This window comes from Vidua chalybeata, chromosome 1, assembly GCF_026979565.1.
Source record: "Vidua chalybeata isolate OUT-0048 chromosome 1, bVidCha1 merged haplotype, whole genome shotgun sequence".
Taxonomy (NCBI): domain Eukaryota; kingdom Metazoa; phylum Chordata; class Aves; order Passeriformes; family Viduidae; genus Vidua; species Vidua chalybeata.
In genome coordinates this window covers 114,799,215-114,822,929 of record NC_071530.1, presented here as the reverse complement: position 1 = coordinate 114,822,929, position 23,715 = coordinate 114,799,215, and the positions used below count along the sequence as shown (strand labels likewise).

The 23,715-nt window shown below is 38.6% G+C and overlaps 1 protein-coding gene and 1 long non-coding RNA gene across 2 annotated transcripts; one reads left to right on the top strand and one right to left on the bottom strand.

Annotated features, from left to right (window-relative positions):
• Nucleotides 1–741: 741 nt before the first annotated feature.
• LOC128781635 (uncharacterized) lies at nucleotides 742–4,139 on the bottom strand. Its single transcript, XR_008428444.1, has 2 exons — nucleotides 4,031–4,139; nucleotides 742–914 (listed from the first exon to the last, which is right to left on the bottom strand). It is a non-coding gene; the product is annotated as an uncharacterized LOC128781635 (long non-coding RNA).
• Nucleotides 4,140–7,519: 3,380 nt separating this feature from the next.
• Nucleotides 7,520–18,728, top strand: LOC128801698 (epidermal retinol dehydrogenase 2-like). Its single transcript, XM_053967778.1, has 6 exons — nucleotides 7,520–7,908; nucleotides 11,211–11,342; nucleotides 12,799–12,898; nucleotides 14,542–14,686; nucleotides 15,603–15,725; nucleotides 16,223–18,728. Exons 1-6 carry the CDS (start codon nucleotides 7,582–7,584, stop codon nucleotides 16,314–16,316), a joined length of 921 nt encoding a protein of 306 aa, XP_053823753.1. The 5' UTR covers nucleotides 7,520–7,581; the 3' UTR covers nucleotides 16,317–18,728.
• Nucleotides 18,729–23,715: the final 4,987 nt, after the last annotated feature.

The window sequence follows — 23,715 nt, the reverse complement described above, 5'->3', positions numbered from 1 at the left end:
CTGAAATTTCAACTGCACCACATTTCTCTATCTAGAAAAATATTATGTGGAATTATACCTTTTTATTTTAATTTTTGTTAATACAGCATAGCTGTCATTCTATGACAGCAATTGACACAGTTAATGTGACAAAGTCATTCTCAGAACATGATTAACTGATTCTTTGCCCATCAACCAGAAGAAAAGCTGTCACCTGCCATCTGAACAGACGCAGTGGAAATTAATCAAAGCATAGGACTTCTATGGGAGTTGTTGCATGCTTAAACTTTGCTAACCAAGCTATTGATCAGCAGACTGAAGACAGGATGTATTTCACTCCCAGGTATCCATCACACTGAATTTCTCTGTAGTAACTGAGACAAAAAGTCTGAAACAAGGTTCTCAGGCTAGATGAATTCAGAAGTAATATCTTCTCCCTCTGGATTCCTCAGAGATCCTTTAGACTCCAGTAGTTTCCCCATCACTGCATAAAACAAACCTGTTCCCAGCATTGTGACCATTCAGAACATGTGGTGCCTACAAATGCCTTTTAAACTCACCAACCTCACTGTCCCAGCACCAAACCTTGCAGGACCTCAAAAGCCTGAGGTCACTGGTGAAGCATGACCAAAATGGTGACAGCATGACAACAAATCTGCTCTACACTCTTTGTGTAAATGTGAATACCATTGTCATTCAGTTTCTCAGTTTCTTAATGAGAAGAGCAATTAAATTACTAAATGACCTTAAACTGAGGCAAAATAAATAGGCATAGCAGTGATAAAGATAAATTCTTAGAGGAAGTCCTTTTCCGAATAATATCCGTCACTACTGGAGGCATCCCCTCGACTTCTTGCTCTGCTTTGAGGTCTTTTGTGGTTTGCTGGCAGTGTTAGTGTACTCCAGGTCTTCTGGTCTCCTGGTTGCACTTCTTCCTGGGATAATTATTCTTTGGTTAGTGATTTTCAGACTATTTGATTATTCAAGTTCAGCAGGTGCATTGAGTCACACCTTGAAGAAGCTTCAGCTATTATAAAACAGCAGTTTGTCAGCCTAAGTGCCCAGACATCCATCAGCACATCCCCTTTGTCTTCTGTTCTGTATTGTTGGAGTTCCAAGTCCTTAAGCCAACCCAGTCCCAGATCTCAGAAAGTGGTCTCAGAAAAGGGATACTTTCTGAACAAGAATGCCATCTTTCTTTCCCCTTACTATCAGTCTCCCCAGAACTACTATTACTGCCCCATCACTATTAGGCTCTACAGCTGCCATAGAGTGACAGTGAATATTGTTTAGTCAGGCTAAAAGAGATCAGGTTACCCATTTTTGTAGTCCTCAGTACTACTATCTCTTAAATAAGAACTCTTTTTCAGTAGACAAGAAAATATGTAAATTATTTATGACTACATTCAAGTGCCATTGTACCTACATGTAAATAAACAACCCATCCCAGTAAAATAGTCTAAATACTTGTCATTCAAGTTGAAAAGAGTTAAAGAGGGTTATTTCAGCCTTTCAATTAATTGGAAGGGAATACCACTTGACAGGAAGAACTGGTCAGACTACACACAAAATTACTTCGTATGTCTGACTAACTGAATGAAGAAGACATTTTCCTCCCTTGCATTTTTGGGGAATATGATATTTCACTCTGGGAAGCAAAGCCAGTTTTCTACCTATGACAGAAAACTTTACCATTTTGTCCTCTCCTCATTCGCCTAAAATGGTCCCCAAGATACCTGTATTTTCCCTTGTGAAGAGCACAGTCAGCAGCAGCTTTTTCCCAAATGTTTTACATTTCCAGGGATGTGAGGCTCTGCAGCTCAAATTCTTAAGTGTCTTTAAACACAATAATGACAGGCTCTGTGCCCTGTGCCCTCTTCCCAGGGAATGTAGCATCAGCTATGTGTTTTCACCTGAATGAAGCAACAGACAGGCACTGGTGTCCTGCAGCTCATGCCCTTACACCAGATATGACTGTAGTCTCACACCACACCTGGATACTGCCACGTCACAGACCTGGAGCTGGTGAGGCACATACTCCAAGCACCTTCTCAGTCACAGGGTGGAGCTGCCCTTTGCCTGACACGGTGGTTACCAACTGGCAGGATATTAAGCAGCTGCAGGGTTAGATGTGGATCCAGATAAGCAACATCTTAGAAGATGAATGAGGCATGCACAGGCCTGCAGAGGGATCCCTGCACATCCCCATAGCTCTAGAGCTGCAGTGTCTCTGTAGGCTCGCTGTAGGATGGCTTAAATTCATCAGCTAAGGATTTTCTTTACAGTATTGAAAGTTTTTCTTACACACCTGTAAGTACAAACCTCCCATAGCTGCAGTAGCCTATATCTAGGCTGGGTAGATATCCATGCTGGATCCAGGCATTATACCCAGGATCATGCCTCAGCAGTATTACAACCGCTATCTCATACAGCAGCTACTAATTTTTAGTTCAGTGGAGATTAAATTAGTTTGGCTGACTGTGTGATGAAGTATATTGAACCAATTAAAAGAAAAAAAAAAAAAAAAAAAAAACATAGGAAAGGAGATCTTCTGTGCTCCCTCCTATTCCTTGGAAAGCCAGCAACTCATGCTTTGATTCAGGATACAAGATCCAAGTTTTGTGAGCTGGAACTCCTTTTCTTCTTCATTTATAGGGTGTACAGCCACTTCCTGCATATCTCTGATCAACTCCATCTTGAGGTAGAATGACAGTTTCACTGCAGAGCACATTGCCTAGTGGGTGCTCCATTGTAGTCCTGAGTTTTGGCCAAAATTGTCAGAAAGAATATGCATAGATCCAAGGGATTCATTGAATTTATGCTGAGGATTTCCTTCTGGTGAATTAATAAAACTATTACTTAGATTTAAGACAGCTATCTGGTGAGATTTCAGGCTGACGTCTTTGACCTCTATGGATCAGAAGCATGTTTTGACACAGGAAACAACTGGAGCTTTTCCTGCCATGCTGAAAGTTAAAATTATTAAAACCGGAGAGTTAAGGTTGTCACATACCCTGTATAGTAAGGGATTCCCACTTCTATTCAATATTGGATTACTCTAAAATGTCAATCACATGACTTAATTCACTATCACAGACAGACACTCTGTGCTTCTTTCTGGGTCCTTATAAACATGGACATTTTGTTTTTATTGTATCAATTCACTAACTACAACAAATACTAGTGACCTACAGAGAGGTTCTTTTCCTTACCAGTCTTGACCACTGCTAGACAGTTCACCTTTTGAGGAATTATGTGTATTTGGCAGATTTTTTGTCAGAAAATGTTAAAATATCCCTTGTCTGTATTTATCAAGGAATTTGTTTGTCATCTGTTTGCAGTAAGTGAATGGCTTATATTAAGTTTTAAAAAGAGAAACCCAAGTTATTCAGCTGCCCAGTAAGGTAATTATTTATCAAGCACTTTAATAAAGTAATCCTATTCTACTAAATCCATATTTTTCTTTTTGGCAGTAGAGTTTTAAGTTTTGTATGCTGATAATATATGAATGAATTATTAATATATTGAAAAATACTTAATAGCCATTTATTAAAAGCTGTGGTATATAATAATTACCAGTAATTAATAACATATATTTAAAGCACCTATTGCAGCTCAGCAGAGAAGATACTTTTCAATACCATTCGTCTCAGCACCTTGCAAGTAAGCATCTTTACATTTTTAGTGACAAAAAGTATTGATCCATGTATAATCCACCAGAAATATTCAAAAGGCCCAGCTGGCTTGAGGACAAGAGTAATTATCTAACCGTAATCTTTACTACCAGTCAAAAGGCCAGCCAATAAAATGAATTATACTTACAATTACTGTGCATGGCCATTAGCAGACATGACAATTTCACGCATCAAACAAGCATATACTCACTGAAATACTGTCAATTTTATCACCTTGACAATTTCAAGTATGCCAGAGGATTTACACCATGAAAAAGCCTCAGCCAAATCACTCACTACATTTCCATGCTGATTTTTGTGCTGAACATGGGGTTGATAATGTAAAGATGATTTTGCTGTTGCTGAGCAGGACTTACACAGAGCCAAGGCCTTTTCTGTTTCTCCTGCTGCCATGAGTGTATGGGAATGCAGGGGAGGCTGGGAGAAGACACAGCTGAGACAGGTGACCCCAACTGACCAAGGAGATATTCCAGACATTATGGCATCATGTCCAGTATGCAATGTGGGGGGTAGGAGGAGGAAGGGAACCTTTGGAGTGACGGCATTTGTTTTCCCAAGTAACCATTACACATGATGACATCTCCTGGAGATGGCCAAACACCTGTTTGCCCATGGGAAACAGTGAATTAATTCATTCTTTTGCTTTGCTTGTGTGCCCAGCTTTTGCTTTCCTTATTAAACTGCCTTTATGTCACTAGTTTTCTAGTTTTTTCATTCCAAGTTCTCTCCCTGATCAAATGGGAGTTGAGCAAAAGGCTGCATGGGGCTTGGTTGATGTCTGGGGTTAAACCACAACAGCCTCTTATGACGTCTCTTAACTTCTCATAACATGGAGTATATACAAGGTGTACAGAGGTGAATAAACATTCTGTGATCTGTCATTTTTAAGCATGGTTGTGTGGTTATCTCTGCTCTTGATATTGTTACTGATGTACTTTTAACTTTTAGATTGATCTATTTGTGCATTTGCCCTGTTTCCTATGTTTACTAGATTTGTTATGATTTAAAACAAATGACAGATGTGAAGGTTTTTTACTGGAAGGTCAATAATAAAAATATCCCTCACAGAACTATTTCCGTGGCTTCGCTAGCTGCAGCAGTTTGTTTTTTGTTTGGTTGGTTTTTTTTGGTTTTTTTTTTTGCTTCTTTTTCAGTGTGATCAAATATAGACAATTTCATTCCTGTGTTCTTACTATTACTTAGGAAATGGAGCTTCTGGTATAAATTCAAAGTTAATTGCAGAGAAGGGTAAGTTTGGGGCTAGAGACCAGTTACAGTGTATACATTATTCAGGAGAATAAGTTTCTGTTTGACAACACAATTCAGTGTTTTGAAACACTAGGACAAAACTGAGACAAAAAGCCACGCAAATACTCAATTTCAAAATGCTAAACAATTCTCTAAAGGAATCATCAAATCTAGCTGGCAGTGAGCGGAATGCAATCCTAAATCACTCTGTGTTCCCCAAGACCCCTTACCACATCCACTCTTTACCTCAAGATAGCAACAAGCTGTAACATTCCATTACCACACTAAAGCATCTAATTTAGGTATATAAATTATTAATCATCATTGTCATTTTCATCACTTTTAGAATGATATCTGGCTGCTCCTTAGGTCAGTTCAGCATAAGAGCAAGGAAGTCATGTGTTTTCATACTTGCACAAGCATGTGCTTTGGAAACAGGCTCCTCCTGTTAACTTACAGCTTACGAAGTTCCGGTTGCAACACCATTCCTCACCAATGTTGTTCACCTTGAAATGTCATCATAATAAACAAGCATCTTCCCTGGTTTGTTTCATAACCAGGAATTCATTGCTGAATCATCTCAACTTCCCCTCACCGTAATCTGCTTCTTTTGCCATGTAATTACTGATTACAGCATAGGACACTTGGAGTTAATTTACCCACCTATTTTACATTTCTCGGCACCTTGTTTGGAACCACAGTGCACTGAGGCTTTGAGATCTGCCTTCATCCTCAGTGGGGATATTTCAGCTTCCCCTTTTGCTGGCACCTAAATAGAATATTCAACAGTTAACTGTGCATGGAAACATATCCCTTCCATACAACTGCTTACACTGACAGCATACAGTTTTCCACCATATTTCTTGGTGTAAATTACATCAAATTTTGTGAGCTATCGTTTTATCTCAGCTTAACAGAAAAATATCTCATGCATTCCCATATACTGTAATCTGAATGGTGTATGCAACACAGATGTGTACATCAGAGCACACTGTGAATTTATTCAATTTTTTCCTTTTATGACTAGCCAGTGAACAAGATCTTTAATGTAACTCATTTGAAATGCAAAGAACACCAAATCAGTAGCGTTCTCTTCATTGCCTTTTTACATAAACAGTATGTGGAAGACTCATGGCGATCGATACAAGCTGATGCCACAGGAGAAGCACATTCTTACAGACCTAAGTATGTGTGTGGTTTTCTATCCAAAAATATTGCTGATACAGTGGTGTGGGACTGTTGTTTTAGAGTTGGATAACTCATGTATGGAAAACTGTGGACCCACAAAAGTAATTGTAAAGGTGTAAAATGATAATCAGGGGATTCCCTGTTTTAGGGGCCACACTTACAATCATCATCTGCCTTTTTGCTCCCAGCCTGGCAAGCCGGAGACAGTAATTTATTATATAAATTAAGAAGTGTTTTATTTTGTACCTCCAGCGAAGCAGCAGCAAAGGGAGGAGAGTACTTGCTCTCCGAGCCCCGGCCGGGTGGGATGGAGCGGCCAGGCGGGATGGAGCCAGTGGTGCCTCCCCGCTGGCCGGGCCGGCCGGGCGAGGGAGGGCCACCGACGCGGCAGCAGCAGCAGCAGCAGCGGGATGTCCCGACGTGGGAGAGGGCGCTGCCGCCCAACAAGTGCCCTCGAGGAGGCACCCGGGTGCCCTGTGCCTCAAAGCCGGGTGGCCCCGACGGCATCCTGCACCCGCCCAGCCGAGAAACGCCGCCTGCCCGGGCCCGCACCCCGCACCTCCCCGGGCCGCCCCCGCCCCCGCACGGAGCCAAGCCCTCGGGGCGGGCTGGGCAGGGCCAGGCCAGCCCTGGTCCGGGCGAGCAGGCGGGAGCCGGCGGTGAGCGCGGGGGGACCGGGCGTAGGGAAGGGGCGAAGATGTGACAGCTGGGGCAGGAGCGGGAGGGGGCCAAGGGGCCGCAGCCGCGGGGGGACGGGACGGGACAGGACAGGACGGGACGGAACGGGTCCCATCCGCCGGGACGGTGCGGGCGCTTCTTCTCCTGAGCCTCTCCTGTCCCTTCCCAAACTCTGTAAAGGGAGTGGTGCTGCCTAAAGCAGGATGAAAACCAAGGCTCGTAAGTGCCAGGGCTAGGCTTTTCCCTGTGGCTGGTCAGTTGCTGGCAAATGGGAATATGTGCTGTGATTTCAGCCGCACGGCACTGGAAAATACACAGGGCGTGGGAATGTTCCGATTTCCTGGCTTCCGAAAGAGGTCACATCTGCTAAGGAGGACACCTTCCTTCCTAAGGTTGATATCGCACCAGCGTGCTCAGTACTTTTTTGTTCAGCTAGCATCACCCTGCTGCGAAAACAAAGTGCTCTATGGCTATTGCCGCAAGATACCTGTCTAAAATGTATGTTACCAAACGTTTTTATAAACAGAGTTGGAAGGTGAGGAACTCGGGATGAAACAGGTCTGTAGGATCTAGAGGAAGATAGTTGCTTTAATCCTACTAGTAAGGTAGTAAGGTAGCTTTCACAATAAAAGTCTTTAATAATATATTCTGTATCTGCACAGAAGAACACTGCAAAAGAACTTGCTGTTTGAAGGTCAACTTCTTCTCTTTTTTTGGTCAATATCCCACTATTGTAATGCATTGTGTTTCTGGGTTTGCACAATAGAAGAGTGGTGCTTGTGCCTGAGAAATCATGTTCAACTTCAGATGCATCCAGAAGTTACTACAGTACCTGAAATTTTTCATTTTTTTAATTATTGAGAACACCTTCTGTTTATTTCCTCTACGCAAAAAATATTTTGCTGGTGAAATAGTACTTATTACTGGCTCTGCAAATGGGATTGGAAGGCAGGTTGCCTTAAAATTGGCTCCTTTGGGAGTAACCTTGGTTCTGTGGGATATCGATGATGAAGGTAACAAAGAAACAAGCAGATTAGCCCAAGAAAATGGAGCCAACCGGGTGTTTGTCTACCACTGTGACTGCAGCAGGAGGGAGGATGTCTATGAACAGGCAGACAAGGTAAGATCTGCATTTTTACTTCTGTTTAATATCCTGTTGAATTTATTGTTTTTTAGAAACCATTCCTAGAAGAAAGTAATCATGTAGGGCAATGCCTTTCTCCTTTTGAATAGTTTCTAGATGGAACTTAAACTATGGTTGCAACAAAGTAACTGGGTTTAATCAGTTCTGTTGAGATTTATCCATTTCTATTCTTCATTGTGAGATAGTAATATTTAGATTGAGTGTGGTAAAACATGCAGCAGAGTTTATCTTCATATATTAGCCTATTTAGGCTTTATAGTTTCTTTAAGATATCAATAAATAATTTTAAAATAAAAGAACAATCAGTGGATGTTGTAAAAGGGGGATTATTTCCTTTGCCTATTTGTTTAGGAAGGAAACTGTAGTTCTTTAAGGGTGATGTGGCACGTCATGTTTTCAGACATGTCATTAGGATGTGGCTGGTCTCCAGTCAAATTGAGAGCTTCAGTTCCTTTTTTGATCAATACAGGTGGAAAATAAGGTAAAGCTCCATTTTCAATGAAACTCTTCTGCTGTGCTGACCAATGTTTTGTAAACTATTACATTATTATTATTATTATTATTGTCAAAGTTCAGGAATTGGACATTGAACATGAATAATTTTTACTTTTCCTTAAACTGACTGAAAATGCTTCTCGATGTAACTTCACTTATAATCCAGTTAGTCACTCTGCAAACTTCATCCAAGTGTAAACTTCTGTTAAATTCTCAATGTATGTGCTTATATACATGACTCTCAAGTCACATCTTTGACATTCTGTGTCTGAAGACATACATCAGAGAAATTAGCTTAATTGTTTTATGATGTGAATGTTGATAGATTGTTTCAGAATAGACGTGAAATGTAACATTAATTTTCTACAAGTTGTGGGTGGAAAGCTGGGGACATGGAGGGGCTTGCCTCTTTGTTTTTTGGTTGTTTTTAATTTTAACCAAATCATATTAAGTCTTTCTGAGCAAGTTAATGAAAGTTTGAAACACCTTTTTTACTCAAGAAATGTTCTTAAGGAAAAGTACTTTTAAAAGGTAAGTTGGATTCAGGATCTGTAAGTATCTGGAACTGCAATTCTCATGCTTTCAAATCAGCAAGGGTTTCTTTTACCCATACGTGTAAGTAGCATGTGGGCCACAGCTCACTCACACTGTAGACAAAAAAAAGAACATTTTGAAATTATTTGTTTGTTCTTACTTTAGCAGAGTCTCAAAAGGTTTGTTTTGTGCCCCCCAGTAGTTTTTGATCTCCAAACACATTAACCAAATCAGCCACAGGACTGCAGCCTGTGGAATTTGCTGTGCCCAAATCAGCAAACACTATTCTGAAGTGCACAGATTGACCTGCCAGCAGAAACTTAAAGAGCGGTTCAAAATTTAAAAATTGTTGTTAAGGTGTCAAATTATTGTTAACAACACCAACATATTCACAGATATTTGCATGTATTGTTCAGTCCTAGTGGAGATAGAAATTTTCTTAGATGAAGAGCTTTTCAAATATGGGCCTCCTCCTACTCTTGGAAATACCTGCAAATTTTTGATTGGTAATATGAAAAGACTTGAGCTTGGACATAGAGGAGAAAGCAATAGCAAGGAAGTTAAATTAATTGGCTTTATTTGGTATACTCACTCCTGCAAAGCATAAGTATTTCCCCATAATGTAAGTTTTGTTTCTAGGAAACAAAAGAGACCATTGAAGTCTCTATAGAAGAGGTTTTAGAACAAACTGGTCAAGTGAACAGCAACTAATTTTCAAAAACAAGAGGTGTTCCCCTGGGAATTCTAAAGGAAAACAGACATGAATCTGATGGGCTAGAAATGCAGAATGTGTGTTTTGCTATAACAGATAATAAAAGAACAAAGCATAGTAAATATGCCAGTCTTAAAAGGCACTTGAGAGAACACAAACACACTATGAACCTGTCTTACGGAAAACTAGTAGAAGTTATGTTAACAGAAGAACAAACAGACACCTGAAAATATACATAATGTAGAATAATAATCTTGATTTTTCTAAATGGAAGCCAAGCTTCACACATATCTTATAGTAGTGAGTAAACAGGATAACTGATACCATGGCAAATAAAACGCTGCCATTGCTGAAGATATGCTGTCATGTTAAGAAAAGAAGGATCATCATATGGACTGACACAGCAGTTAAAAGAGTGGGGAGAAAGTACAGATGTGTTCCTCAAAGGAAGAATTGAGTAATCCTGCCATACTGAACAGTGTGGGGTTGAGCAGTGAATGATTTGCATTCATTTATGCAGATGGAAAGGTGCAAGTATCTCAGCCCAGCCCTACTTGTCAATGAGAAGGCCTAAACCTGACACAGCTGGAGAAATGTCAAACAAATCTTCACTGAATGCTAAGGTTCCCTGAGAGAGCCAAAGGAAGGTCAAAAGTTGGGGCACCAGATTCAATCACCTGTTTCCAAATTGCCAGACAGCAGCACTTGTAGGATTTTAACATTTTTGTAGTCATAACATAATTTTTGAGACCATAGATAAACATCCACCTTTAGCAGAAAAATCTGTGAGACTTATTCTTCATACTATAAGTAAAACTTGGCCATCTGCTTTGATACAAATCCAAATCATGGCACAAAATCTTTTGAAAACAAACACAAATTGAGCTAATGATGATTTTATCTGTCTACTTCATGGTAGATGCTATTGTGCTCAGAGGATGGTATCCCCCAGTTATCTGAGCTGAATTCTTTCCAATTCAGATGAAATTCTATGGAAAAGGGGTTGAGCAGGCTTAGCAGAGGAATGCACATTCTCACAACACCACAAATAGGGGACTGGAAGTGTTCTGATTGCAGTTAAACCGTGCTCATGGTGTGTAGTAAACCTGCATAACATTTTACCTTTGGTTTCTGTGGAAGCCAAAAGTATTCTGGAGTTCAGGGAGCAATTAAACAAATTTGGGGAAGGGGCCAGGGTGGAGAATCACTGGGATAGATTAAAGACAATTATATAGATATCTTATACCTCTCAAAGGATCTTAATTTGCAGCATGTGAAAAGTTGAGCACACGGGAGACTTCAGAGCCCAGGTCCTTTTTGCATTGCTTTCCACCATGAGACAAGGGTTGGTGGGCTTAGATGGACCTTTGATCTAATGCAATACAACAGTTCTTGCATACTTATGTTTTCATACATATCAGTTATTGCAAATGTACTAAACATTTTCATAAATGAAGCACAAGAGGCAAGGATACCTTCTAAAGCTTTCTGTTTGTTTTTTTTTTGTTTTTTTTTTTGTTTTTTTTTTTTAATTCAGGTTAGAAGAGAAGTTGGAGATGTTACTATTCTAATCAATAATGCTGACATACTGATTGGGAAAAAGTTCTGTGACCTTACAGATGAAGACTTTGAAAAAACCTTCAGAATCAACTTCTTTTCTCAAGTCTGGGTAAAGTTTTTGTGGGTTTTTTACTCCTGAGTGACCAAAAGGTACAGACAAGTATTTTGGTGTGAAAACCACAATGGTGGCATCTACCTCAAAAACTCAGCTAGGAATAGGGATGTGAAGGACCTTGATTGGGGGAATATATGTTTTCATGATCATCCTGTAATTGGAGACAGTCTCCCCAGTATGTCTCAGTAATGTTAACACAAACCTGCCTGGGCACTCTGGTAAATCAAAGTTTGTGCAGCTGTATCATGCAACACGCCCCACCTGTAACAGCTGTGGTTGAAAGGAGAGTGCTGACATGATGGCATGTGACTTCCCTGTTCCTGATATTTCCAAAGCATCTGAAGGCTTTGCCTAGGAGACTTGCAGCATTCAGGGAGACACAACCATGGTTTACTGGCAGACTTAGCAGTGGTACACTTAGAGTTGGACTCAATGATTTTAAAGGTCTCTTCCAGCCTAAATGATTCCATGATTTTATGCTGCACATGTTGCCCTTCAGGCTGTGCTTTCTTTCCTAGTCACCATCTGATTGAAGTACATAGAAAACTAATCCAGCTGGTAAGAATTTGTTTTGGTTTTTTTACCTCTGGAGGAATTTGCAGTTATTTGGGATCTCAGTAGATTTAGGAGAGCTTTTTTGTGAGAGAGTGTTACTATTGCCCCCTCTTGCAGTTCCTGTATATATGCCTGAGTGAACAGTCTGCATCAGGGAACAATATAGCACTGCAACTCCTTTGTTAAAAGGCATTCCTCAATGGAAAATCATCGTAGATAGAAGTCCTCTAAGTATTCCCCAGCCACACTGCATCATTCTTCCAAATACTTGAGGAAAATGGACTGGGAGAGGTGTTCCCCCTGAAAGGTCTGAAGAAATGCAGGGCGGGAGGATAGCAAAGTACTAAGCACTCACACCTGGAGTCTAATAGGATTCCTCAGCTACTGAAAAAAAAATGTTACTGCTTGTCTCTTTTTTATATCTCCCCCTTTGTAAAACATTAGCATTGTTCCCAGTTAGTATGTGGGTGCACAACTGTGGGTGCACAGTGGTGTCCTGGAGTGCTGGAATTGTCAGGCAGTTCGGCTGGTAACAAAAACGACCCACAGACAGCTGATTCCTCCTTAATGTGTTGACTTCTAGCTCCCTCTTGTGTACCAAACCTTTAGCAATAGACAAATTGTGAGGAACCGGGAAAGCAGAGAAAATACAAACTTTGCTGCTTTTAATAAGATGCTTTTAATGCTGTTAGATCTTCAGACAGAGGGCAGTCATTCTAGGAAATGTTGTCTCTCATTTAAAAATTGTTACAGAGATAAAATGTCGTTTGGGCTTCTTATGTATTGAAGACCCAGAAAGCAGGTCAGGCTGTCTCACCTAATTTTGGAATGAAACATTTTTGTTATGCCTATTTATAAAGGGGATTTTAAAATAAATGTATTTATATTCTTTTAGACTTGCAAGGCCTTTCTTCCAGCCATGGTGGCCTGTAACCGTGGGCACCTGGTTAGCACAGCCAGTGGAGCTGGATTACTGGGACTCTACAGGCAGTCAGGTAATTATTGTCCACTGCCATTACAAAATAAATCTACATACTAATCACTTTTCTTGGACACCTCATAAATGCTTGGCTTAAGCAGCCTATACTGACAAGAACCTGTGGTTGCCAAAGGTGATGGTGTACTGGAGTGGGATGGTGTCACATGCCTGAGCGACACAGGGAGCTCTCTGCAGGTTTTACTGTCTGGTTATAGACTATCTTTTCTCCACATAAGAAGGACAATTCAGCTCATGCACGTGCAGTGGGAGGGAGCCCTGCATACAAGTTGTCTAATGTTTTCTCATGACAGTTTTTCTGCAGGTGAATGTTCAGAGACCTGAGACACACAAGGGTTGTACCTAGAACTACACATTCAGTTGGTTTTTCAAGTGCAGAAGGCATTCTGGCATAATTTTCAATAAAATTAATTTGAATGAAGTATGGTTTAAGCTATTTAAAGCTCAGTATTCCCAGCTGTTTCCCTCAGGAGAGCAGTCTGCTAGTCTAGCCTATTTCATCAGTCTTGGTTTGCTTCCCAGTCTCTCCTCAAGTCTCTCTTATATGTTGACTGTATCTCTGAGGTCACCCTATGAGAACTTGAACTTCAGTGTAATAAGGATCTCTTGTTTCTTCTGCTGATTGATGGTGTTACTCTAGTGTTTATTTGCCACCTGTTAGCTAGGGTTACCTTGATATATTATCAGTATTTGGTATTGATAATACAAGTCACATTCAGCTTTCATCATATAACTGTAAGGCTTATGGGAGTGGGCCTTCCCATCCATGCATTATAACCTTTTACACCTTAGATATATATTTTTAGGCTGTGTGGTCCCATCATTCACTGTCAGTGAACTCCTGAAGATTAGCAAACTACTTCTGATGCCAGTCTTTGGAATCAGTCTTTTAGCAAAATTGGATTCCATTGTATCTAGCAACTATTTTCACACACATTTGAAAATATTTTAGGAAATTACATGTAAGGCACTGTATTAAATTAATTTCTAACAATTGGAAGACTCTAGAATAATTTATGTTGGAAGCAATCCATGTAGGTCACTTGCTCCATATCCCCAGATAAAAACAGGCCCAGATTAGGTTAGGTTGCACAGGGCTGTGTGAGGACAAGTTTTGATTATCTCTGAAGATAGGATTTCATACATTCATCAAACAATAAAAATCAGATAAGGTTCAGTCTTCCTGGCCAAACAAAACAGTTGCAGGGCAAATCAGAAGTAATAGGCTGAAGCAGCATTTATAAGTAAGGTATTTTTATTTAACCACTAGAAATAGTTCTTTCTGAAATGTATCCTATGATATTAAAAGTTGAAGATATTCTGAACTGAAAGAATGCCTGATTGGTATATGAGTATCTGGAAATTTACAGAAAATGCTGCATAAGCTCATTTGCCTATATCTTTCTACAGTGCACTGAAAAAAAAAAACCCACAAACTCCTCTGTGCATCATTCATGGGAAGAGCCATTAATCTCCAGAGCTGGATCACCAATATGCTTTAAATACTAATTACAAGACTGCCAATGATAGAACTAAATAATATCATGGCTTAAATGGTATTACAAAGAATTCAGATGTGTATATAGCTTTTACTGTGGTGCTTTTAAAATTTTGCATATTTCTCTTTTCTTCCCTTTCTAGATTATTTGGCAAGTAAGGGTGCGATCATTGCAATGATGGAAGCTATACATTCAGAACTGTATCATGGAGGAAAACATGGCATTAAAACCACAATCATTTGCCCTTATTTTATTAGTACTAAGTTAAGCAAAGGCTTCAAAAGCACGTAAGTAAAGCTTAGATTTGTACTGTTTCATATCTAAAAATAATTGCCACTCATTGGGTATATCATATTCAGTTCTTTGTTGGTTGATTTGATTTTCAATTCAGTATTTTTGTCCTATTGGCACAGACATAAAGAAATGCAAGTCTTGCATACAGTGAATAGCAAGAACTGTGCAGTAACCTCACAGTCAAGGAACAGTTGAGGATACACAGCAGTATTTAAGGGTTAAGGGAACCTTATTTGTGAGGAGAGTGCTGATGTTCTCTGCCCCAAGTAATTTGGGCAGTGTAATTACAGTTATGGCTGTCAAGATACCCATGATCTGTCCTTATTAACCGTCTGCACTGGCAGGTGCTGTACTTCTGAGAACAGCTGTGGTGATGGTATCTGGTGGGTGGCTCTGTGGCTGCACTGACGGGAGAGGCTGCAAGCACTGAATGAGCCATTGCAGGAGTGCAGTACCAGTGATCTTGGTTTTTCAGTGCTCTGCTCTTGCTTGCACAATTCATCATCGTGCAGTAGCACATGTATGCAGAGCAGAGCCCTTCTCCTGGCTGGGGACAAGCCTGGTCCTGGTCTATTTAGCAGCATTTACAGCAGAAAAGGACTGCTGGAGAGCAATGATGCATAGAACAGCACATAGTATGACTAAGCTTGGAAGTTTCCAAAGCTGCAATCAAAGTGGGCATCAACTTCATTGTGGTCAGCTTATAAAAAAGTCATTAAATTCACAACTTCATCAAAATGTTTTCAATTTATTTTGATGATAGCAGGAACAAAAAGGTTTGGTGATTCCTTTTCAAGACTATGTCAGGGGAAGGGGGGAAATGCATAAATTATTCGATTATGTATGTGTGTGTATTTAGCACAAAAGTTAAGTTTTATAATTTCATATCCCTTTTTTCTTGTTTTACAGAAAACCCTGTTTGTTTCCTGTTTATGATCCAGAGTATGCAGCCAGCAGGATTGTGGATGCAATTAAAAAGGAGAAATTTTATCTGATCATGCCTCCAGCTCTATACTTACTTGGTCTCAAAATGTAAGCATGTGACTTGTCTTCTAGCATTACCTTCTTTCCTTTGCCACTTGCCTGTAAAATCAGCAGGAATGTTTAGTCAAAACAGTCCTTTAGTTAATATTCCTGTAGTCAATCCAGTTATCCAATTTTAAAGAAACAGTGGATTTGATTTTTTAATGATCTAGGTGAATAACATTCCTCTGGTCTCTTCTGTCTCTAAGACATGTTTTAAGCTGCAGTTGGGTATAGAAACTTCAAAAATTTTCCTGAGATGGTACACTGGGAACAATGCCTGGTCTAGCACTGTCTGCTTCCAGTCCCTGCCACCACTGCAGGCTGGGCTTTCACAAAATGTCTTGGTCTGTCATCCATTTTCACAATTTATAACATTGAAGTGCCAAATGTGTTACTACCAGACATTAAAAGTACTGAGCACATATAATGTATTTGTCATTTCTTTATTTATAGAGTACCTTTATCTAAAAAAAAATAGGCTAATTCAATGTTTGTCTCCTCAGTTTCATTCCTAGAAAAGCAGTGCTATTCCTTGAGTCTTACATTAAGTTCCCTGAGAGCATGGAAGAAGCCTTCGGTCAGAAGAAAAAGAATTGAATCAAAAAGTATTCTGAAGACCTCAAGTGCTATTTAATTGAATATTTTCAGTTAAAAAGTAATTTTAAATCCTATTTATTCCTTAACAAATAATTCACTTCTTTATGCTATTTTACATTGGTCAGCATGTAATTTAATTCTTCACAACTGTCTTTTATGCCTTTATGTTTGGTAATTTTCTGAGAAACTTCTGAAAAATCACTAAAATTTAAAAATAATTAGGTATTATGTTGAATGACCAAGCAACAACTTTGCATGGACTGTACTGTCTTCAGTCTGAAACTTCAATGAGGTATCCTGTTAGTGTGGAACACAATTCTGTTGTAAATCATGGAAAAATGAAGACAGGAGAAATACTTGGAAAATTATGGGTGAAATCTCTCCTTGTGTTTGGAGAGAAGTCACACCCATGTTCTGCAACTGTCTTCAAATGAAATTACAACGTAAGGGTCCTAAAGAACAAAAAAAATCCCCAATAACGGAAGTTTGGAGATTAGTTACACAGAATATGTGCTGGTACTTAATTGATAAAAATCAATCCTTATGTATATTTTCAGAAAATGCTAACATAACACGTTCATAATTGGCTTAATTTAAAAAGAAACAAATAAACTGCAGAGCAGAATAGTGAATCTACAAAGCCTAGTCCATAAAACCCTAAGGAATTACAGAGAACATTTAACAGTCATCTATTGACCACGTGTGCCATCATAATTCAATTGTACTTAACTAAACTCATACTTACAAGCTCCCAGATACAAATAGCTATTAGAGTACGCGCTATTGAAATCCCTATGTTTCCAAAGTATGTATGCATTCAATAAATTCTTCCATGTACCAGTAGGTACTACAGGGAAACTTTTCTTTGAGAGAAGGAAAAAGCTATCTGAAGTTTGGCTCTTTGGAAAGCAAGGTTTATTGATTTATATTGTTTAAAACTCTCTAGGCAATGCGTAATTAAATATTATTTTCGTCTTATTAACGAGGCAGCAAAGCCTAGATTGCTTCCTGCGAATACCAATCATTTTCTCAATTGCAGGCAAATATGTTGAGTATTGGGATTCCTTTGTTCTGCATGAATGTTACTATTTAACTCTAGATCTATGATCATTTTTAAATATGATTACAGGAGTCAATGCAAATTGACATGACATTATGTTTGGGAATATATTGTGGGCCTGAACATCTTAATGTATAGTTTCATTGCTGGTGCTGCAGAGCTTAAGAGCAGGGCTCATGAGGTAAGAAAAATATATTTTAAAATTATTTTTGAAGACTCCCACATACTAGTGACATTAATATATGGTGGACTATCCATCATTTAAATGTTAAAGGTTTCAGGATTAAATATTTGCAGGCAAGGAGCTCATTTTAAGGCTCACTTTTAAGGATGCCTTTCTTGTTTTCAGTTTTCTTAACTAAGATGTATCTACCTTACCACCTATATCTGCAGTTGTAAGTTCACCAACCATATAGGCAGGATATGAGTAGGCTAAGAATAGTGCAAAGGAAATAATACCCTATTTTCTAAGCTAGATTTCAGCTATTCTGCATAGCCACCCTGCAAAACCTTATTCTGTATTGCTGCAACCTCAGCCAAGGGCACATTTGGCTCCATATACTTTTCAGGCTAATCTGCTTGTCTCAAGAAGGAATTTGTAAAGCTTATACTTTCTAAGTCTCACAGTGATCTGTTATATCTTCTTATCAGTCCTAGAAATCAGTATCTCACTCTTTTCCATGAAAATACCAGGAAAATAGTTTCAGGGTTTTGGGGTTGGTTGGTGATGGTGGTGTTTGATGGGGAGTAGTTTCGTTTTCATACAGAAAAGAAGTGTGGTAGATCCAGTAATACATTTCTAAAATTATAAGCCAAAACCTTCCTATTAAAGCTCAGAAGATGCATTTGAATGGTGTTCCTGTTTTTCAACAGAAAATTATATTTTGAAATACAGTGTGCCACTTAAGAAATATCTCAGAGTTACCAACAAATCCTGGGAATCATGTCCTGTTTTTCTTTGAGGCTTTCATCTTATTCTTAATTCCTCCATGACAAAAACATTTTTACAGGAGAAATTCTGTTAGTACAGAAGCTGCAAATGAGAATGGAATACAGTTTATGTTAATTTTTTCTCACTCTTTGTTCTCTGCAAAACTGATGAAGAAAGGCCTGGGTTGCTGCACCAATAGTGAGATAATCTGTGATGTCAGTTTCTTGCTCTTGTTTTATGCCCATTGGTACAGCATAGCTCTTCAGAGCACATTTTTCATATAAAGGAAGTTGTAGTATTGTGTATCTTATGAAGAACATTAATCATATTCAAATTATAAGCATTTTGAGAAAGAAACATCTGAATTATTCTGGGTCACTTTGTCATCTAAATCTTTGAATAAACCTTAGAGGCAATGATATGCAACTTTGATTTCTCATAAATTTCATTCTTCTACATTACTTAGTTCCTCCTTTACTTCAGAGTTTAATATTTCCACCCAAATTCATTAAGTTCTGTAAGTCATTATTACCATTATTACAGTTTTCATAGATGCTCAAGTTCTTCATTTATATACCTAAGCATGTAATAAAAGCCAAGAGAAACTGAGAGGCAACTTGCAACAAATCATAGAAACAACTGGACTTTCCCAGAAATTCTGATCACCTGTTCTGCTTTATCACCTGAATTGGCATTGCCCCATTAAATTTGAAAACATTCCCATAAAAACCTCTGTATTTCTAAAGGCCTGATCACCCTCTACTGTCTTAGAAGGATGACTTTTATGGAAGACACTCTAAGAATACTCAAAGCTGATTTGAGGCTAGTTTCATATACTAAAATGAAAAACGTATTTCCAAATCCTGCAATATTTGAAGTCTTTTTCATGAGTAACTTGTATTTTCTCAGCCTCTCTCTGGAAAGATGTTTAGTTCACAGTTCCCATAGGTTATGGGACAATTGTGGAGGGATAGATTTGGCACTGGAAGTCAGGAAATTCCCTGTTTCTATGTCACTTACCTTTGTCTTTGACCTTATTTGTACCCTGAGAAACACAAAAAATAGTGAAAGCTGCATAAACTATGTATAGGTGTACTGTCCCTGTCTTTCATCCCTGTCCTGGGAAAAGCAGGCTTCATGCTTACACAATTTTTTATGGTAACTAGAAAAAGAATTTTCATCTCTTTACTTTTACACCTAGAGAAATGTTATTACTTTCTATATTGCCTGATGATTTTCCAATATTTCATATAATTTCATGAGGAAGAAAGATCTGAATCAATTGAAAGACACCAGTTATTAACAGATCAAAATTCTACATTGATTACTATTATGGATTTTTCTAGTTTATTTCTGCAGTCGATACAATGCCTCTCTTCAATACTTCAGATTATTCAGGATGCTACAGACTGCTAATAAAGAATGACTGTGTAATTTAAAAAAAGAATTAATTCAGCTCTAATTTTCTTCTACCATTGCACAGAACTGTTGCTGAAGCCAAATAAGCAGTCAGGTGGCCTTCCACTTCATTAACTAATCTCAGCTGGCAGCAGTGCCTGAGGTAGCAGTGATTTAAAGAGTCACAAGGCATTGCTGAATGCTTTCATAAACTCCACGCTTCCGCGGTGCTCGTTGATTAAGTGCACTGTGGTGGTGGAAGGGGCATTCTAGCAGTTGCAGTGTTGCTTCCTCCATAGCTTCTTTCTCAGAAATGGAGTCAACAAATTAAACATTAACAGTTCAAATATCCATTTTGAGTACATAACACTTAAAATACTTTCTTTTCTGCAGCTGAATGGGCTGAGTAGATCTGGCCTCAAGAGTCTGTCGTGCTGCCTGTCTGCCTGGGATGATATGCTAGGAGGTAACAAGAAATAAGGAATTAGATAGTCCTACAGAGCAGGAAAAGAAGGCAGAGAGCGTGATAGTCCTGAAAAGATCTTTGAAAGCTACTTAGAGTGTGACAGCAAATAAATTAAAAGTAGGAAATCAGGCTAGACCTGATGTCTACTTTGTTGTCTAAAGCTTTTAATTATCTATAGTTTGGATTTCCCTGGAAGCTGAAGGAATATGAGTGCCTCGACTGCTAAACTGGCAAATCAGAGAATCCCCACACAAATTAAGAGAAGACCTATGATTCTAACCATGTCTGCAAGAGCAGGAGATGAGAGACCACGCTGTGGGACCATGTAGGAATGGAAATTAGAAGGAAATTGTACCTCTTCAATATTTAAGCCATGTTACATAGGACTCTGTTTGCCTTACATACATCTGTTTACCACCTGGTAAACTGCTGGTGTTTATTTAATATACATAATTCTTTAATATAGCATTTCATGACAGCTGATTTCCTGTTTTGCAGAGGTTTTACAATGACTTTCTAATCAATTATTTCCTCCCATTTGCATTTTTACGATCTTCTTTCCAAGCAAGGAATATACTTCTACATGAAAGTCAGAAGCCACTGCAATAACTAAAGTAAGAATCAGAAAAATAAATACCACTTCTTATATATATGGAAGCAGAGGCAACACACAGAATTCCTACACAAGTAACAACCCCCATAATTTGAGAATCCTGGTAGAGATGTCATAATGGAGAACTTAAATTATTTCAACCACTCATAATGGCATTGTGATGCATTGCTGGGATAAATTCTCATCACACATGCTTTGTAAATGAAAGGTGTTTCCATCTTGGAGATAGTATCATATCTAGTGACAATGATGATAACAATTAGTTTTAGTGGTTTGTATTCCACCACATGCACAATACCTTTAAAATAGCTCCTTCAATACTATTGCAACATAGATGCATTCAGATACTTCTTAACCTGATTAAATATCTAAAAGGGAAGTGCAGATGGCTGCTATTAGAAGAATTTGATAATACTACACTTGCAGCATTGTGTTGCTTTTGTAATATTAATGGGAAATGTCATCTTTCTGGGAATATATGAAATAAAAGCATTTAACATTAGATGGTACTGCATGCAAGAGAGAGGTTTAATTTTTAAGTGCGCAAGCCTTCTTTTTGTCCTAGTATTTTATGTTTCCAGCGTTTTGCTTCTGGCTTCTTTGCTTTCTTACTAGAAAATTATCCTTAGTATTTTTCATGTGCAACTTTAAAATTTTCTCAGAGACAGTTCAGTTACTGAGAATCTTCTTTGAAGCTTTTGTATCATTCTTATTTCCCCCAAAACAATAAAATCATAACTTCAGATTGTATGAAAAACAGTTTGCCTTAAACTGAGACACAGTTGGACCTACCCTAGTGCTCTAGGTGACTGACAGAGAATGCAAAAAGAACATTAGGTTATCTGGACAAAATTATGTGTAAGGAATGCTTGCCTACTAACAGGACTGCAGGAGTAAGGAGGAAGGCCACAGAGGAAGGACAGGATTTCTTGCTTATGTGTTCTTATTCATTAAGGGAGTAAATCTTCCAAAATAATGTTTATTAAATTGTGACATTTGGGAAAGGGGAGTAAACAAACAGGTCTGTGATCTTTTTCTAATTCAACAAGGAAGTTGTAAAAAACACTTAAAATGTATCTGTAATAAATAGCTTTGGAACATACTTCACTTTAAGCTTTCCTGTAAAACATATTAGCTGCTTTGGTCAAAGATCAGATTTAGCTGTAAAAACTGAAGTTTTTCACTTTGTGTGGCTGAGACTCATATTTTCCAAAGGGTACCAAGAAAGAAAAGGAGCAGGAAACTTCTGGGTTTGCCCTTTATGTTTAGTCAAATGTGTATGAGCAGCAGTGACTGGTATACTGAGGTTTCAGGGTGTGTCTAGGATCCAGGACAGTGTTAGGTTCTCCCAGAGCCTCAGCCTTGCTGCTGCCTTCTGCCTGGGTGGCACAACAAGAGAAAAAGCTCTACTTGTGGTGTTCACCAGAGCTACAGCACAAAGACCCACCATGCTCTGCCTTCACTTGGCTCTTCTACCACTTCTCATCAGCTTTGCTGTCTGGCACCTAAATGTTGCTAAAATCTAACAGCCAAACAATATTCCACTGATTGCAAAAATGAAAAGAAATCCATTTTCAAAATCACATGGCTTGTAAATTATGTCCATTTACAAGAGACAAAAACTTCAAAGACTCTTTCTTATAAGGAATACTTATCTCCAGACACATTTATTTCAGCCTATCATAGTCAGAAAGAACTAACCACCTTGCCTACAACCGTAAGCCACAACAAGACCAATGAAAAACAACAAAGTAGAAAGCTAAATTAAAAAAATATTTTTAGCACCTTTGCCAAATCAGTGTGCAAACTCTCAGGTATGGAAGAGCCTTTTTGTTTGCTTCCCTAGAATATGCTTTTAAGCAAAGGATAGCAAGGAATTACTGACATGAGCCAGAGTTTTTGTGGAAAGCCAACAATTTGGCAGAAAAGGGATTTATCCTGAGTAGGTATTGGCAGAACAAATTACATCTGTGATACCAGTGACCTGCTTCCACACAAATGTGGGGGAAAAAACCACAGAAGTTTGCAGTCATTTTGAGAAACGTGTATCAGAAAGGCACTGGATAACAATATGTCTTCAAACAATGTAATGCTCTACAGAAATATTCTGTAAAAAAATGGCCATTTCCCTAGTAATACACATTTCCATTTAAGCAGAAACTGTTCCTACAAGTCTGATAAATGCCTTTCTGACTGCTTGTCCACAGCTTAAATTTTCTTATCCTGAATAAAGGAACCAAGGAAAGAGTAGGTGAGTCAGAAAAAGGAAAAGTGTGTTTAAAGTTGGCTGCCACAAACGGGACAGGCTTGTGCTTGTAAGCAAGGACAATTTCTCTGAAAAATACTGCTTCACAATACCAAGAAAGGCAGAAAAGCTGTCTTCCCTGCCAGTAAAATTCTCTGACTGAATTAAAAATACAGAGGAAGTTGGTATTTTTTTTAACCAATCATTGTGAAACAGATTTGATTAATACATTTCAAATGTATTTCCAGCATTTTTCTGGATGTCCTATTTTTCCTCACATAAAAACCACAGAATAAACAATGCTAATTAAATCTATTTGAATATTTCCTAATTTTCACTTTATAATAACATGATAGCATTTGCTTTGCTTACATATTAACATCTTCCTTTCAATCATCAACTATCATGTAAGGTCTCTCCAGAGCTTAAACAAGAGAAAGAATATTCCTGATGGTGCTAGTTTGAATTCAAAGTGCATTACATAGAATTGCAGCACACTTTCGACTGAAGATTGAACTGTGCAGCACTTGTTTATTTGAGCTAAAATGTATTTGCTCACCTGAATGATCATGCATCAGTAAGCAAGCGATCTGCCTCATTTAATTTTAGTTATCTGGAGGTGAGGTGGCAGACCCAAATGACTCATTTCACTGCCTGATTGCTTTCTGAGAGCAGCAATTTCCACC